This window comes from Scleropages formosus, chromosome 23 (genome assembly GCF_900964775.1).
Source record: "Scleropages formosus chromosome 23, fSclFor1.1, whole genome shotgun sequence".
Classification (NCBI taxonomy): domain Eukaryota; kingdom Metazoa; phylum Chordata; class Actinopteri; order Osteoglossiformes; family Osteoglossidae; genus Scleropages; species Scleropages formosus.
Genome location: NC_041828.1, coordinates 2,114,354 through 2,132,908, shown reverse-complemented (window position 1 = coordinate 2,132,908; position 18,555 = coordinate 2,114,354). Strand labels below are relative to the sequence as shown.

General features: G+C 47.1%; 1 protein-coding gene across 8 annotated transcripts in view; it reads left to right on the top strand.

Moving 5' to 3' along the window:
• Positions 1–18,555, top strand: part of adgrb2 (adhesion G protein-coupled receptor B2) — a 188,108-nt gene that overhangs the window by 140,154 nt on the left and 29,399 nt on the right. For all 8 annotated transcript variants that reach the window (XM_029248272.1, XM_029248268.1, XM_029248266.1 and 5 more), the window contains 4 exons: positions 4,601–4,727; positions 13,564–13,667; positions 15,077–15,179; positions 17,720–17,870. In XM_029248272.1, the coding sequence (XP_029104105.1) occupies positions 4,601–4,727; positions 13,564–13,667; positions 15,077–15,179; positions 17,720–17,870 (485 nt within the window). The remainder of the gene's footprint in view (positions 1–4,600; positions 4,728–13,563; positions 13,668–15,076; positions 15,180–17,719; positions 17,871–18,555) is intronic.

The window sequence follows — 18,555 nt, the reverse complement described above, 5'->3', positions numbered from 1 at the left end:
TATACTCCCTCTTCGGGTTTATCACCTGCCATGTAATCCGGACTGATTGATCTGCATTTCAGTGGGCGTTCTGTTTGATTCATCAGCCTGTGGCGGTCCACTGATTCCACGGAAAGTCTTTGCATGATCTGGGTTTGATTAATCGTCTTTCCTGGGAGCCATGTGGCAGCTGGTGATCTATTGTGACCATTGATTAATGTTCCTGAACAAAACTGTGAGCACTCTCAGACAGTCAGGCAGCAGCCATGTGTCTGTGCATTCATAAACTTATTTAACCACTTCCTTGCGTCAGTGTATTACCCTACCGTACTGTGGTTGTGCTTGTATAATATAAAATCTGTCACATGCATTTTAGTTTCACTGAAAGCATACAGGAACATTCTTGTATTGTGAATGATTCTCCAACACACAGAGGCCAATAAATTCACCCTTTGAGAACCAGGGTGCGAGAAAAGGGGACGTGGCACTGACTAAGGTCATTGATCTCTTAACGGTGGTGGAAGGACAGTCCGTGCGTTCGTGCTCCTTTCGCGGTTCACCGGCATTGGTTCGAGGAGTGCACTGACTCTAGACCTGCTGGTATCCACCTGCATTTGTATTAACAGGACATTGTACTGCCTTGCAGCAGAAGGCTGACTGGAGAGTAGTGTCCATGGTGTTTGTTTGTGGAGGAATAGCACAGATTTTTTCACGGAAGAGAAGGAAAGTGGGCATGTTGGAGAAAGGCAGGCTCAGATGATTAATCATTCTGTCTGATTCATCCCTGAGTGTCCCAGCCCCCTGAGAGTCCAAATCTGCCCCTGATGAGCACTTCACTGAGCCACAGGAAACGGGGTGATACTTTAGTCGTTGTCTGGACCCCGAGCGGCTGTAGCCATGTGACATGCATCTCCATATCACAAGACATGTGCAAGGACCCGTAGCCCCACCATACTTTTGTCTGTTGGCCTCTCCATCATTTACCGCTATGCACCTGAATCCATACTACACCTGCATCCCAGAGAAGCACCCCTGCCTCCATCTCCATCTGCAGCGGTTTGGCCCAGGTTGCCCCAGGAGCCTGGTGAATTGCTTAGATCAGAAGGTTTGCTGCCTTTTGCCAGAGGATTCTGGCAGGGTTTGAAAAGGAAGATGGCACCTGTTCAGTTCAGGGATATTGTTTTTATTCTGAAGCACCCGCGCGAGAAATCAGCGGGACTGAGGTCTGAAACAGTTGTCACCATCAGCTGATCTGTCACAGTTCTGCTTACCTGGAACTGATGTTCAGTTCATGCTTTGACACTCTTTCATTTGTCGTTATTTTATCTCTCGTTTCCCAACTTGGACGGTCTTTCCAGTCAGTTGGGTTATAGAAAATATTGCATCTGGTGGCTGAACTAAGATGCAAAAATGGAAATAAAAAAGATGAGGTAAGTAGACAGAAGTCATGTCGCATAATGAGATGACTGATATCAGTGTAGATGTGTTGGTCCAGTGGGTCGAGAACAAAGGGGACAAGGAAACTAAAATTGACCTTGTGTCCCAATCCCTCCCTTTTGTTGGTTTCCTAAATGGCACATGAGAGGGTGAATTATTATAAAATATCTCCCTTCTCCATGCTATTTGCCAGCCTTCACCAGAAGAATAAAGAACCTGTTTAAGTGCAATACATGTCATTGACCCTGAAAAAACCCCAACAATTACTAGCTAGGACTGATTACTTGCACACTGCCTATTTGGCGTAATTAATGTAATTCATAGCTCACATGCAGTTACGCTGCCTTTGTGTGTGTATGTTCTTCAACATTTTAACATGAATTCATTTGTGAATTAATTTGCAATGAATAAATGCCCTAGGAGCCAATAACGAACCACGATTTCCACAGCTGCATAATGGACTAGTCCTGTTCAACGGGGCAATTTCCTCTTGAGTTGCCTTGAAGTTCACAAAGGGACCAGCAATTACTGGAAAATACATATTGAGGTACCTTTTCGAGTACAAATTTGAGCAATTTGGTGATCTATCTTAACACCAGCACTCTTAATAGGAGAGATTGCTTGTGAGGGTCACTTGTTTATCACTCTGCTGACTAAACTGACGGAGCTGCCATTAAGCCTTGTAAGAATAGTGGAATAAAATACTGCATAAAATATCACTTTATCACTCAAAGCGAATTCATTTTATTCTCTTCTCTGTTTGTTACATTTTTTGATGGTTAATACTTACTGCCCATTGAAATAGACCATAATGCATTCTTTGTGTCTGATGGAACATTTTATAAATAGTAATGAAGGAACATTATCATTATCACATGGAACGAATCAGCCATCCTTTTAGTTTAATGCCCAGGAGCTGTAATTTTCTCTGCTCACCCAAAAGGGAACCTACAACCTACTGTGGGAACCTGCTGTGTTCGATGGAGTCTGTTCCCCCCAGCACTCCAGGCTCTTGTGTGGGGTGGGCTGAGCTGTCAGTAAAATACTGCTGAGGATTTTTCATTTGTAAACTCAATCTCCTGAAATGTTTTCCACCATTCAAGAGTGTAAACAAAACAGTTTCTTCAACTAATTGTTTGGCCCGTTAAACTGTTAATACAGGATTAATTTGTTACTCAATTAGTTCAGTATTTCATGGCTTAGAACAATTGATTAATAGAGCATCTGATTAATCTTAATTAAGTTGAGGCAGCCTTCCTTTTAAGGACCACCAATGAAGATAATTATTTCAGAAGCCCTTTGGATTTATTAGTGCAGCCACAACTCAAAAAGACCAATTCGGTCAATTCCAATTTAGGTGCAAAAGTTAAAGAATGCAGGTGAGACAAGAGAGGATGCAATAACAGTTTCTTCACACACAACATCTCAAACAATGCAATGTGCAAACCTAAATGTCCGGTTCCTCAGTGTTTCTTCAGTGCCCACCACTGTAACTGGGGGAACATCAATGCCAGTGCATTACAAACATGTAAAAAAAAAAAAAAAAAAGTGCACCTCAGTCTGCACTGGGCCAGGAGACCAGAAATCATCATTTCAAAGACATGTGCCTGCATGGGTTCACTAATGGCAATAGGAAAGATGGAGTTCATCAGCTGAAGCTCATAAGGGGATGTTCATCAGTGGTTGTTGACCATGAACTGATGACCAGTGGGAATTCACCAGTAATTCTTCACAAGTGTTTATTCCCTAGTTCATCTTGCTAGTGGCAGTGGGTAGGGTGTTGTTGACCCAAGAATGCTGACAATTGACTGGCTGGTCTGGCTGGTTTTTCTCCAGTGATTTTCTTCTGGGTGGGATGGTGTTGACCAGTGGGTTTTCACCACTGACAGAAGGTGCTGAGGGTTTTGTCTTTTCTACCAGCAGCTGGGAGGTCAAGATCAGACTTTGCAGCACAGAGCTGTCGAGAGGTGTCAGATCCACACCATTAATCTGCCAGAAGCTCAATCAGTCCTAATTATTTAAGAAGCGGGTCGGAACAAAAAACAGCAAAGCCGGCGGCCCCCAGGACAGGAGCTTAGAGATGCTGTCTCGGAATACAGAAGCTAATATGACTCACACAATTCACACAGGGAGGCTTACAATCAAAATGCTTTGAACAGATACTATCAATGTCAGCTTTAAGGATATTAAAGTCTGATACATTTGGACAAATATCGGTACAGGGAGAAGATAATGATCTCTTACATATTTATTGATTCTCTGCCATTCTGCTCCAGAAGTACACATAAGGGCACAGTGGTCAAATTATGTCTTTAATCAGAAGCCTGGTGCATATATTTATATAGGTTTTTTTCAGGAAGCATTACAGACAGACCTCAGGGAAAACTACAGATTACTGCACGTAGCTGTTAAAGGTGGAATAAATAAGAACTTTGAAACATTGAGTGACTTTCTGTGTAGGGAGGATTAGAAAGATGTGGAGACGGGGGTACGAAGATGGGATAGAAAGGGTAATTCATGGCACGAGAGGTCTAATTCTCTACAGAGCAGCCCTCAGAAGGGAATGCTGAACGTCACGCTGCTCTATAACTTGGCCCAATACTGTTACGACAGTCATTAATTACGTGGTTTTGTGATAAAAGCAATGGGTCAAAATTGGGGTCCAAAGTCGCTGTCGGTCCGACACAAGAAGGTGCCCCTCGTCACCCCGATGCTCACAGGCACATACATTTGATTGCTCTTCCTATGATCACTCCCCTATTGCTCTTCTGCTGTTTCGTGACAGCATTAGCATCGGCCTCTGCTCACCGCGAACACTGTAATGGAACTATTAATGCGGTCGATTAGGAGCTTTGAATGTTTACATCGATCGCTTTCAAAGTCAAACATCTAATTAGAATGATTTTAAACAGCCTTGTTAAGTCATAATCCAGAAAGAGGAGTGAGAGAGAGAGAAGGAGAGAGGTTAAGAGGGAGTCCTTAGGAAAAGATGGTGTTTGGTAATGGCTGATCAGCGCTACACAACACGGATTCACTGGAGGCCTCGTGTTTGTGGGTGTCATGCGTGAATATCTCATTGCTGTCTTTTTCTCTGTCTCCACCCTCTTTTACCCTTTGCCTGTGTATGTGTTTGCGTGTGTGTGTGTGTGTGTGTGTGTGTGTGTGTGTTCCCCTCCTCCACCAGAGAGACTGGCACACATAACTGGGACACAGAGGGCTGCCAGACTCTCCCATCTCCGGCGGTCCACACCAAATGTCTCTGCAGCAAGCTCTCCACCTTTGCCGTTTTAGCGCAGCTGCCTAAGGACCAGGTAAGGCCTTCACCTCCTTACCTCTGAGCACATGGGACAAGTTATGGAACGCTGGGATGGGGATTCCGAAACCTTGATGGAAACCCTAGACGCCAGCTGGTGAGCCCTTCTCATAGCAGGGGAGCGCGGAGGCTGCCGTAGACAAGACTGAAGGCCTGGGGCTGGGTGGGTGTTAAGAGGGTGTGTTTCGAGGCCTGAACGGGCACACACACAAGGGCACATGTGGGTTGAAGGCCGGCTGAGAATGGGACGGGGCCAAGCTGCATGACATAGTTTATCTGGCAAAGGCTACCTGTTCGGTGCAGGACGTTCAGCAGAAGCTGTCGCTCCTAGCTAGCCGGATTCGCCAGCTGTTGGGTCAAAGGCTTTGTCAACCCGATATGTTGGCCAGCTGCGAGAGCTGGAGGCAGCGACTGGCCTCTCCACCCTGTCCTACTTCTCTGCTCCCTTCCATGGGGACGAGGCAGTGGCCCGAACGCTGCCTCCCGCTATGCTGCGCGCAACACAGGTCTCCACGGCTAGTTAAGCCTGAAATGCGGGCGTCTTTCTGACACCCTGTAGTTCATTGTGCACTTTTGCACGTGTGGTTTTGATCAATAATTTAAAGCCAAAGAGCAGTCAAGTGGAATAGAGATTTTTCATATTCGAGTGCAAATCAGAAATAGATTTGGAGGAATTAATGACTGAATGAGTCCTTTTGACAGGCTTTGTCATATGGCTGCTGGATGCTTATGCTAGTGTTTTGAAGGTAATTGCTCATATTTATTTTTTTTCCCCAAAAAGCATTAATGAGTTGCCGTTTAGCGATTGGCTGCTCTGTATGTCTCTGTCAGTGTCTGTCTTTTTTATGTTTTTTAATTTACAGCTCATGCATATTCGTTTTATACAGTAAATAGTTCTGGGTTCTTGGTGTAGGCAGCATAACGTGACATTTATCTGACTATTATGGTACTGAACCTGGTTCCACTGCTCTGCTAATGGAGTTGGAGACCTGATGGTCACCTACCAGCTGGTGTGACCTGCTAGACACTCCTCTCAACATCCAAACACATTCAGTCGCCAACAGAGGCGATATGACCCAGTTTCTGTTATTTCTGAAAGCACACTCTGCATTAGGGAGACTCTCATGCAAGGGTTCAGAGACTGGGAATGATGGGAAATGGAAAATCACCCTGAGGTTTGAGGGGGTGGGGGTGTGATGTGGGTTAGAGATAGATGGAGAGAAGATGTTGGCCCGGTGCCATATGGACAGAGATGGAGAATGAAGGGCGATGCAAGGGTAGAGAGAGGCTGGGAGAGGAGGGAGGCAGCAGACTGGTGGCCAGAAAGCCAGTTGTTCACAACAATCTTTGCAAGGTCAAAGGTGAACATAACCCTCTTGTAGCGTTTCTACAAGTATGACCACGTTACAGCCACAGTTTTACAGCTGCCTGGTATTTGTCCAGCAATACTGGGGGTGCACCGAGGTTATCTGTGCTCATTTACAGTCTGATCATGTCTGGTATCATATTTAGTGTGTTGGGTCTACAAACAGAATTGAGTCTCTAAATGACACATGGAAAACTTATCAAATCAAACTGATTCAGTTGTGTCTGAGCGTTTAATATGGGAATTTGTTTAGTCTGAGGTTCTTTAAACTAATTTCTCTGTTCTGCATTAGACCCTCAAAAATTTTCCTCTTGAAATACATGGGAGAATTCCATCTCCATGTTTTTATTCTTCATCTCAGAATCCCAAAACTCCCAAAGCTTCATAAAATATTAAAAAATTGATTGTTTCTCTCATTAGATAACTACCAAGAATTCGCTAATTAATATATTTGTCTGCTGAGAGTCTCAGGTTGTGTCTTGTGAAGCATTCATTAGTCTGACTGCAAAACACAAGTTATTGTATGTTCTAAACTGGGTTGAGACCAAGAATACAGTGGCACACACCATGCTAAATGGAATCTCTCCATAGTAACATGAGCCCGATTCGCTGATTGTGACCGATGGTTGTACTTGAACTTGATTGGTTGATCTAGTAGCCAGGTTTTGAGAACAGACCCAGATTTTTTTTTCCCCCATTTTCACAGATGACTGCTTCTTTTTTATCCAATCCTATCCTAGTCTCCGTGACGCAAAGCCATTTTCATTGTCCTTAGATAGCATTGCATGGTCGGTATTTGATTGGTTTACAGATTAACTTTTGATTGAGAGTTCCTTGACAGGTTCTCTGTGTGTATGGGGACATGAGGAAATGTGGAACTGAAGCCATTGGATGTGTTTATGAACATCAAACCTCCACAGGTGCTTTTATACAAAGTAACTGTGCGGGGGGGCTTGCAAAAAAAAAAAAAAAAAAAATGTCGGAAGGTGATCAGGAATCGTCTGCTGAGTTTTATGTAGCTACTCGTGCAATGAACATTGGTGCATAAAGTGGAAAGAAACAGACTAAGTTTACTTAAGAATCACACGTCTGCAACTATTTCTCTGCCTCCCAAGGTAATGCACAAATTGAATTTTCTCTGAGATGTACGTCGCTTTGGGGAGAAGCGTCTGCTAAATGGATAAATGTAAATGTAACGTAACTAATATAGCTATATTTTCATTGTCATCCTTGTAGCAGTAGTCCGTGGAAGCATTTTAGATACAACAGCAAAGCCCCATGTTGTTGAATGGCAGTAGGTCAAAGCAGAGGCAGAGAGGTAGTGTAGTGTTGACGTAGTATCGAGTTGCCACCTTTGGAACTGAAGACCCCAGGTTTGAATCCCGCTTCCTGCTGTAGTGTACTTCAACAAAGTAATTGTCCTAAATTGCTCCAGAAAAAATTCTGTAGCAGGGTAAATGTTGTACATAGGGGAAAACTCTAAGGTTAATAAATAAAAGTGGATGTAAATGTACGTCAGTTCCTTGATTTCTACTGCAAGCAGAAAGTCCTGATGAACCAGCTCTCCAGCCAGAACTAAGACGTGTATGAGACAACTGGCGCAACACAGCTCTGCTTCTCTGAGCTCCTCACAGAGAAGGCCAGGATCACGGCTGCACTTCCCATTAGACGTTAGCTGCTAGCCGTTGGCTGTCTACAGAGGTCAAAATTATTTCATCATCTCCCGTTAGCTGCTAACTGTTAGCCATCAGCAGAGGTCTGGGGGACATTAGCAGAGGTTGGACTCACTTCATCATGACCCATTAACCGCTTGCTGTTAGCCATTAGCTGTTAGCCTTTAGCAGAAGTCAATCTCACGCACGTCAGCTGTGCTCGTGCAAAATGACCGAGTGAAAGTTTCCCAAGTCCGCTGGAGAGCTTTACCCAAACTGCACAGCTGGATCTAAAGACATGGAGTCCCCCAGCCAACAGTCTAACCAAAAGATCAGGAAGACGACACACAAGAATTATTTTTGCTTCAGGGCACATCATCCAAGTAACGGTAATGAGCATGGGCATTGTCACGGTGAGGAAAGGGGATTAACCCCCTCTGACTGACGAATGGGGGGTGCTTAAGCTGCCGCCATCATATCAGGCAGTTTACAGAGGAGCCACTATCGCCCTATAATCCTGCTTATTTCCAGGAATCTATTACAAACACGCACATGACAGCATCACGTCAATATTTATATACAGCGGCATGAATAGCCGCTAATTTCCAACTGCTGAATGACGGTTTTCGTTGGCCATTTTGCACACTTTGCCATCTTAACAGGTGTCAACCCTGCTGTAGCAATGTTTGGGCTGCCGTCACCCATCATCTTTTTCTTTTCATTATTGACGCATTGGTCCTCTGAGTGCTTCCATGAAACAGATCATTGTGGGATCATTTCAGATGCACACAAAAGATTTAGATCTGGGTTGAGTGGAGATGATCACATCCCTAGTGGAAAGTCATTCAAATCCAAAGGCGAGGACTTTCTAGGCTTTAAAACTGCAGTTTCACACTAGGGGTTATCACTGAGCTTCTGCATGGTTGAAGTTGCATTTATTCATTTGGCTGCTATTTTTCTCCAAAGGAACTTTTCGTGTTAAGTCACCTGCAATAATTTACCCATTTATATAGCTGAGTATTTTTACTGGAACAAATTAGGGTAAGTACCTTGGTCGACACTGGCAGCCCACTTCTGTTTCTCCCTTGCCATGAAAACCACATGGGTGGTCCCTATGGGTCAGGTTTGACTCGATGGCGGCATCAACAACAACAACAACCTTGGTCAAGGCCTTTGTAGCAGCAGGTGATATTCAAACCTGCGACTTCCAGCTAAAGAGGCAGCAGCTCTATCATATCACTCTCTGCTGCTCCTGATATTCAGAATCACAAGTGGAGAAAGCAATCTCTAGCTGTGCTGATTTTCATGTCATGTGACTCCTTCCCATGATTCCCTTGCCCTCTTAACACTGGCAGTTCTGCTGTATCTGAAGGTCATGGCTTGGGGCAGTTTGATCTCTGCAGCCAACAGAGGAGGGTGCCCTGGTGGCCTTGGTCGCCCTGGTCAAGTCTCATTTACCACTGTGAGTTCGCTTCTTGTAAATGTTCAGGGTTATGTATGTGAGCAGCAGGTGGTGCAGTGATTAGAGCTGCTGCTTTACACTTGAAGGACCCAGGTTCAAATCTTATCTCCTGCTGTCGTACCCTTGAGAAAAGGACTTACCCTGAATTTATATCTTAAAAATTGCCCAACTGTATAAATGAGTAAGTCACTAAGTAGCTGAACACTGTCAATGACTTCTGGGAAAATCATCAGCTAAATAAGCAAATGTACCTTCTGGGCTTTATTTCACATACACACACACACACACACACACACACATACGTCATTTTATCTGTGGTTTTCAGAGGAAGTATTTGGGACTTCCCCAAAACTGCGCCTTCTGGCTCGGCAGCTACGGCATATTTTCCACGCATCGGGAACTTCTAGATCATTTGAAAATATTCGGAGTAATAAATATCTGCGCTTATTTGCAGTATTTCCTCTAAAATGACTTACCTCAGCACCTGCTGTTATTAACAGGGGTCATTTTACCTGTGTGAAATCTTGTTCCTGCTCTGTCTGGCAAGTTACTGTACGTTTGCACACTGTGACTAACTTGTCTAGCTACGTGACTCTCATTTCAAAAGTACGTTTTCCAGCGAGCCGTGAAAACTTAGTGCTACTAAGAGAGCAGCTGGTAGTGTAGTGGTTAGAGCTGCTGCCTTTGGAACCAAAGGTCACAGGTTTAAATCTCACCTCCAGCTGTAGTACCCTTGAGCAAGACACTTACCCTAAATTGCTCCAGTAAAATTGTCCAGCTGTATAAATGGGTAAATAACTATAAGCTGCTTTGGAATAAAGCATCAGCTAAATGTACTAAATTTGGAAGTATTCTTGGTTTCCCTGGACATGCTGAGCAGTCTTTGGTTTCCACCTGCACGCATCGAGTGTGATTGTAGTGTTGAGAACAAGTGTCCTCCTGATCTCAGCTGAACCTCTCTTTCATCAGCATCTCCTCGAGAGTCACCATCCTCTCAGGCTCAGTAAGCGGCCGAGAGAAAGCGCTCCTTCAGACATCCTCGAGTGAGCTGTACCACCTTCTGTAAGGAGGAAAACCTTGAAGAGCAATACGATTCATCTAAAGCATCTCTCCGCACCACCTGGTTGCAGGGAAACGCCCTGCTCAGTTACACGGACCTGCGTGTTGTAGGAAGACCTGTTGGAATCGCTACCGTTCTGACTTTACTCCTCGCTCTTTATCAATGCGGGTTGTTAAAATGCCGTGCCAGTGCCTCGCACTCCCGTACAGATGCATTCGATGGACTGGTTATGAATTGGAGATGAGAAAATAAAGAACCGACCTCCACACACACACGCACACACCCCCATGTTTACTTGATGAAAAAGGACCTTCGTCCCTGCCTCCTCGGTGGCCGGCTGATTGAAGTGGGTTTTTTGTTCATTTTTGTTTTGTTTTGTTCATTTTTGTTTTGTTTTTCAATTGATTTCTTTCATTTTTCTGTCCGAATGTTTTTTTTTTTTCCTTCCCCCGGTCGTCGGCTTTGTCATTTCAAGAGCCGGCGTAGAGGGGGACATGAGGTCACCTTCGTTCGTGACGGCGCCTCTACTCCCCCAATCCAAAGCGGACTTTCAGCCGTGGAGATCAGAAGTCGCAACAAAAACGACCCCCAACCCCACCCCCGCTGCAAAACGCGCATTGGCCCGTAACAAGATGGGTTTGCTGCCTCATGGCGCCTGAGTAAATGAACTTGACAGAGTTTTATCATGCCTGAGTGGGTCAAGTGCAGGTCGCAAGAAGCCAATGCCGTCCTCCCATGTTGTGCCTGACAAACTGCATCTCTCCTCCAGATGAGGAATGTCAGTCATGATCACGAGGCACCGTGGGGATTATCTGCTCCAGCGATGGGCCTGACGTCACCCTCCCTGGCGTTCCCGCTCAGTGCCGGAGGCGCAGACTGCGTCCCTCCATTAAGGAGTGCAGGTGAAACCACAGGTTAACTCATATTCTCCTACAAATCTGCAAATCATCATTTTGCCCCCGAGGGGCGGTGTTCAGCGACCGTAAAACAAACTCTTTACAGATTTGGCAGCCAAAGTGAGTTAACCCTTGGTTCCCGGTCACCACAAACTCTCCGATTCTGGGCTCCTGCGACGGTCAGCCGCGCGACAACCGTAGCACTCGGAATTAATTGGATGAGTGAAAAGTGGCAGGATTTTCATTTTTTTATGGAAATTGAAGCGACGCGAATAAAAAAGAGCTGAAGAGCAGCTAAAGCAAATACATGAAAAGTGAAGCAAAGATGAGAGAGCAAACACAGGCTTATAAAAATAGTTGTATTTCTTGTAAAGTGACAGATGCGTTTCGGCGGGATGCCTTCTTCAGTGTGACACTTCTGAGCACCCAAGCTGGTTTCTGGTAACTTAACTGATTTCTCTTCTGTTTTTTTTTAAATACGCTAGATTCTTTTTTAATAAAAAAAAAAAACAAACTTCCAGAAAGAGTCTGAGTTCAAAGTAGGTCATCACAGCCAGACTCCAGTGAGTCCAGCAAGCCTGAATGGACGAATCTCTACCCCTACTGTGACATAAGACCTCCCCCCAGCCCCCACGGGCTTCATTTAAAAGGCTGGGAAATAGCCATCGATTGCGGGGGTGGTAGATGTCCTACACTGGTGTGTGGAGAGGTTGGGGGCATCGGACTCCAGACTGAGTCACGTGATGGTGGAAATAAAAGCCACATTAGCAAAAACGGAACTAGGGCACATGTGGCCTTCTTTGGGACCCCTGCATGCATTTTTATTACTTTGGGAAATTTGTGTTCTGCTCAGCGTGGTGCCAGGCAAAGAGTTGCGGTTTCATCTGCGGTTCGCCTCCAAGATTAACCTAAGGTCGACCATCCGTCCAGCAGCGCGAGTCGGGCCCAAATATCATCAGCGCTGAAGAAGCAGCCCGAAATAATATCGCCGGTGTTCGCCTCGAGTTGTCCGAAAAGTCACCGATGTCAGAGAGTGCCCGAGGCAGTACAACATCAACCGGCCGCGCGACGATGCCAGATCTTCGAGACCGTGGACCAACAAACGAGCGGGCAGAAGAGCACGCGAACGGAGAACCAAGTCACCACCGCTCTGTGTACGCCGAGTGCCGGTGCTCTGCGCTGCCATGGTTACAGACCGAGGTCGGGAAGCCAGTCCCTCGGCCGTATTACCCTTGTGGGGCATTCTGTCAACAAGAGAAAGTTATGGTCCACTCCAGTAGAGAAGCGCCCCCCAGGAACACGTGTCACTGTAGGTTTGCATGTCAAATAAAAATTTTTGATTTGCGAAACATAAATGTGTTACAGCTGCCTACGTGGAGATGTTAGTTTAAATGTATGTATCTATATTTGAATATATGTGTATGATGGTAATATAAACTGTCAAATATGTATACGCAGCACATTATAAATGGAAAGATGTACATACATTTGTATCTTGAGCGTGGCCATTAGCGAGCCTCCAACCCCCTGACCCCCTGAACCAAAATTAATATAAATAATGATAAACATTTGCTTGTTGTCCTCCTTAGGCTCTGTAGACGTGGCAGGGAGGTTGGGAATACTGCAGCAGCAGATGTGAGGGAGTAAGATGGTAAGAAACTGACAGGAGCACTAGGTGGGCAGGGAGGGATTGTCGGAGCAAGTAAACCCCCCCCCACCGAGGCATGACGGAGGACTCCAGGGAGTGCAGAGAAAGTGAGGGAAGGGGGAGGCAAAGGTCATGAAGACATCTCTAGCCTCTGCAGGCGAGTCCACCGGGTCACTGTGTGTCCTCTAAGTGCAAGAAACTCTTCTCTCCATCACGGCGATGGCGATGCTGTGTGGAGTTGACCAGGGGGGCTGTTCGAAGGCACAGGTCGTAGGTCGCTGGCCACAGGGCGCACACCCAGGCTGAGGTACGACTGAATTCATCTGGGTTGGTTGTCTGAATGTGTCTGTGCTTCCCGTTCTTGGCACGGCATGACCACGGAAGAGGATGTTCATGTTCGTATGGCTAATTTTTATTAACGTCACTCATAATCCCCTATATCCAGAGGGGACAGGATCATCGGGCATGTGCTTCTTACGTGGAACTGCGTGTGTGGGGGGCTTTGTGTGGGCGTGTGTGGGCATGCGTGACAATTTATCATTGTGGCCCACGGGCCACTATTTCGATGCATCGTGCGAACAGCCGGGCGACTGCAAACTTCGCAGTCTTTTCGTTGAAATTGTTCTGAAGTTCGCTTGGATTGGAGAGTAAAATCCGGCTGCAAAACTAGAAGCTCTGCGCCTCCTTGGCCCTCACACTCCTCCTCCAGGGCTCCCTCATTTTAATGTATCTCCTCTGCTCTCCCTGCAGGACATGGGACCATCCAGCACACCATCAGTGCCGCTCATGGTGGGTTGTGGGGTCTCCTGCACCGCTCTGCTCATTCTGCTGCTCATCTACGCGGCCTTCTGGAGGTAAGTTTCATTCGGAACCAGCCCCCATCCCGGAGTTCCAGCTCCACGATGCCTCTCCATATATCCTTAGAGTTTGAGGGCCCTGCCAGTGACGCTGGTGCTTTTGACGCTCTTGACACCACACCCTTAGTTTGCAGAGCCTCACCCCTTTCTTACTGCCACTCCTCCTCATGGCAACTACCATCATCCTGAGCGTAACCCAAGTGGCTACCCCAAGATTCTAGGTCCCGTCTCAACTGGCTGCATGTGGCCCGTACCCACCTGCCAGGGTACCTTCATCCGACATCCTTCAGACCTTTTGCGCATAGGTATTCCGTCGCCTGTTTCTATGGAAACGCTGTAGTGTTCTCCGGAAAGACAGGTTGATGCTGTACCAGGCAGCACTGTAAGCGTTTGTTGTTTAACAGGGGTTTCACGTTCCCAAGCGAAGTTAGGTTCTTCTGTGACATCTGGCCCTCCTCTGGCATTCCTGCTTTAATTTCACTCCGGTTAAATTCTGGACAAAAAAAAGAATAATAAAGGGGAATCCAGCCTTATCTCGCCATTAAAATGAGGAGACCTCTTTCAATGGCTCCGCAAAGACCTGGCCCAAAATAAGTGGCATTTCAGTAAATATTTTCGGAGAGGTTTTCAGGGGAAATTCGTTAAAGGCGTAAAATGACATTGGCAGGAGGGAGGCCGTTTCGACGCCAAGCACGCTATTAGCTCTAATTGCATACAAACTAGCAGCGATTCCAACAGGCTGCATTGCTGCGTGTAAGAGGGACCAGTGGATGGACAGATGGTGGGGGGGGGAGTCACGTGACCTGCCTCCCACGTCTAGGGCAAGGCTGCCAAGCCCTCGGCCAGAACCTCCACGCTAACGACCTCCGCGTTCTTACCCACCGCGATAGTGACGGATCAGGCATGTGCGTGCTGTTGGAGAGGGACTGCAACCGCAAAAAGGGCTTGAACCCATGGCCTCCCTGCCACACCTGTTGGCCTGGTCTTGGGAGGGAAAGCGGTTTGCTGTCAAGTGCTCTGGGCGACTTCGTGGAAAGCTACTGACTCGGATACCACAGCGGGCGTCCCACTAATTGAAACTGCCATCACAGACTCGGAGACCGATGGCTAAATCCGAGACTGTTCAATTTCTCTGACCTCACTTCCGATCGATCGTCTCCTCGTTGTTATTACCAGATAAAACTTGTGTTGTCAGTTCCCTTACTGTAGCCCGTACTTGCGGCAAAGTAAGCACTCGGTTTTGCTGCTCCTTGAGCCCCCCGAGGCCCACTTGCGGAGGTTCGGCTTTGGATTCGCCTCTCGGACGCCACGACAGACCGCTACGAACGGGTGTGAATACGAATGGTGGTAAGAACGGCTCGGGTTGGATTTACCACGACTCTTCTCCATTGCCTTGTGCTCCGCAGGTACATCCGCTCGGAGAGGTCCATCATCCTGGTCAACTTCTGCCTCTCCATCCTGGCCTCCAATGTGCTCATTCTCGTGGGCCAGTCCCAAACCCTCAGCAAGGTGAGTGAGCGGGTCCTGAATCTGTCCCATCGTGTGTGGTACGAACGCACGGCGCCCAGAACGACTCACTTGACCAACTGTGTCAGAAATCCTCTACGGACCCTCCAGAAGGAAGCGTTTCCGAGGCCCGAGGTGCCAACGTGTGGGCACCAGCGATAACGGTGTGATGTCTTCGAGCTCTTCTGCGGTTCGGCGCCATCGCCGTCAGCTCCCGAGTGACAGGAAACAAATTGGCGTGGCTGTGCAGCACTGAGGAGAGGAGAGACTCAAACAATCTGGTTTTACCTGAGGGCTGCAGCGCACGTGCCGTGCGTGAATCCACAGCTCAAAAGGGGGTCTATGGACGCCCCACGCTCTCCTCTCTGTGCGATTGGCACCGCTGCCTCCCCCTGGTGGTAGGTTCATGGCACCGCATGTCCCAGGGTGTCGTTCCTCATTCGAACCCTGTCATTTATAGTTACTGTTTATTGCGACAGTAGAGAGACAGTCAACAGCAGATGTGTTTTCCGTTTCTCAACAGACATACGCACACATACAGGAGATGCATGGCTGGTCTGAAAGCGGTCGGCCGTGGTTATGATGTGTTTTTGCAAAGTGTCCTGGTTTGCTCTGTCAAATAATCTCCTTAGGTAACCTGAAACAGTTTAATGATTATGACTCACCTCGCAGGAATTGGAGAAATCTAAAATTAAAGTAGGTAGTAATTCCAGTGCAATCATAATGGGGGTATCTGCGGAATCTATTTAATGATGGAAGAATCTTCTGAGACATTTAAAATAAGAACCAAACACACACACACACACACACACACACACACAGAGTTCTCCCATCTACACCTGCATGGATTCTTATCAGACACGATTTATGCCAAAGATTGATGACACACAGGTCACCAAACCATGGCAGCTGGGGTGAAGTTAATCTCCATCAGCTGATGAAAATTTGTCAGTGAAAATATCTGTGCAAACGGCTCTCCCCAATGAAGTTACATGGTTATATCTATTAGATATATATATCTTGCAGTCAACACTTCTATGAAATGCATTACAGACAGAGTGGAGAATAGAGCTCCCACCCTGAACCAGGGCTTTTCCAGCCCTTGGATGAAAGTCGTCCGTTACACCTCCGAAAGTGTTCACACTGCCAAGACTAATGAAAACGCAAACCTTGACACAACTTTTCATTCATTATTGTCCGTGCATCTTTAGTACATTTTTATTTATAATTCTTCCACATCTTTGCTCAGGCTACAGTTTATGTAACACTGAGGCCATCATGATGATAATTAAATACCTTACATAGATGTTATTTTTGCTTTTTTCTGCCGCCTGTGTACCTCCCTTTCAACCTGCACCCCCTACAGAGCGTCGTCTGCGATTGCACTCCTCTCCAAATCACTGCTCTTCCCCCTCGACTGCTTTCCTTTTTCCCATTTTATTTTGTTTTACAACCAGCACCATAAAACACCCTTATAGACATAATATGACCACTGTATGGATCACTAGTCACGCCAACATATTTTCCTGCTTTTACCACGTCGGCGGCTCATTGATTTAAATTTACTCGCTTTTAATTCCTGACGTGTCGGTAATCTACGTTGTGCTGGAATTACAGGCCTGTCTCACATGTCGGTGACTGGTGTTTTGTGTGTCTCCCCCCTGTTGGCGAGTCTCTGCCATTTCACCCAATGTCAGGGTGGATATATTGGGACGCGTATTCCTCTGATCAGCCGTCTGCTTCGTTGATAATCCTGATGGAGGCAGTAATGTAAATGTCATGTGAAAACGTCGCTTGGCCTGTGTGACCGCTTTCGCACTGCCAGGACCCAACTGGGATTTGAACCAGCCAACTTCAGGTTCTGTGTTTATGATCTCAGCCACTAAGACTGCAGATAGTCTGGTCTACAGGTCTCCCAACTGCTACTGTACATGAGGACTGTAGAGAGAGTTCCACATTTACACCGTGTGGGTGTCTCAAATCCAGGTCAATAACCGTCCAGTCGGGACAATGTTGAAGATGGGATTTGAACTCAGTCTCTGCTCCAACAGGCCTGTAAAGCTCTGCCTTGAAGGGACCCCAAGCCCGTTGTAATTTAAATAAGCGTTTTTGTATTTGCATTATTTAGATGATGCCTGCACTGGTTTACACATTCACGCACGCACACACGCACACACGCAGGCCAAAGCTGCTTGCCCGAGTGGGGTCGCAGTGAGCCGGAGCCTAACCCGGCAACGCAGGGCGTAAGGCTGGATTGGGGAGCGGACACACCCAGGACAGGATGCCAGTCCGCCACAAGGCACCCCAAGCAGGACTGCAGCAGGGTAATTTTTACTGCATCAGTTCAGAGTAAGTGGCTTGATGTAGGGTACTGCAGCATGAGGTGGGATTCGAACCTATGATTTCTACATCGGAATCTGCCAGCTTGGGGAGGAGAATTTCCACCGTCTATGAGTGGAGCGGCGGCAGTACTGGACTGTCTAGTTAGTCGGTTGGCCGTGTCTCAGACTCACGTCTCTGTCCCCCATCCCCCCCCCCCACAGGGGCTGTGCACCATGACTGCGGCCTTCCTGCACTTCTTCTTCCTGGCCTCCTTCTGCTGGGTCCTGACCGAGGCGTGGCAGTCCTACCTGGCTGTGATCGGCAAGATGAGGCCACGTCTCATTCGCAAGCGTTTCCTGTGCCTGGGCTGGGGTACGAGTCCCCCACACACGTACACACGCACCTGTACCAGTCCAATAATAACAACACCTTCGCCGCACATTTGCACGCGTGTCACACGTCCGAGACAAATTAGTTGAGCACACGCTGTTCTCTGCTGGGAGTTTTCCCACAGTTTTCTGCGTCAGCTTCCTCTTATTCTTAGAAACGCCTTTCTACTACTTTCTTCCTTTCTCCCTGTAAAATGGGCTCTTTTTCTCCGCGTTCCTCCCTCAATTTAAATGCGTTTCGTAGAACTTGGAGCGCGCTGAGCTGAGGGAAATGAGCGCCTAATGTTCCCATTTGGAGATGAAAGGAAAGCGTCGTGCCGCGTGCTCTCCGTCACCTTGGGCTCAGCCGATGCGCCACGGCAAGTCGTGTTTCTTCTCGGTCCGGGGGCTCGGAGCTCCTGACGGGTTCAAGCTCCGCCCAGAAACTTAACGCTGATGGGTTTCCGCTGCACGGCGAGGGAAAACCACAAAGGAGAACATGTGAAGATCCAATTACCGTTCCTGCGGGGCTGTCCTGGACCCGTCTTGTTTGCTATTGATGAAATGATCTCATCTGTTGTTTCAAGGGTCGATTCCTCCGGCGCGGCGTCAACAATCTCCTTGGTCCTTCGTTCGAGGCTTCTGACGCACACTTAGCAGCACACCTACTGCTGTGTGAAAGTGACACG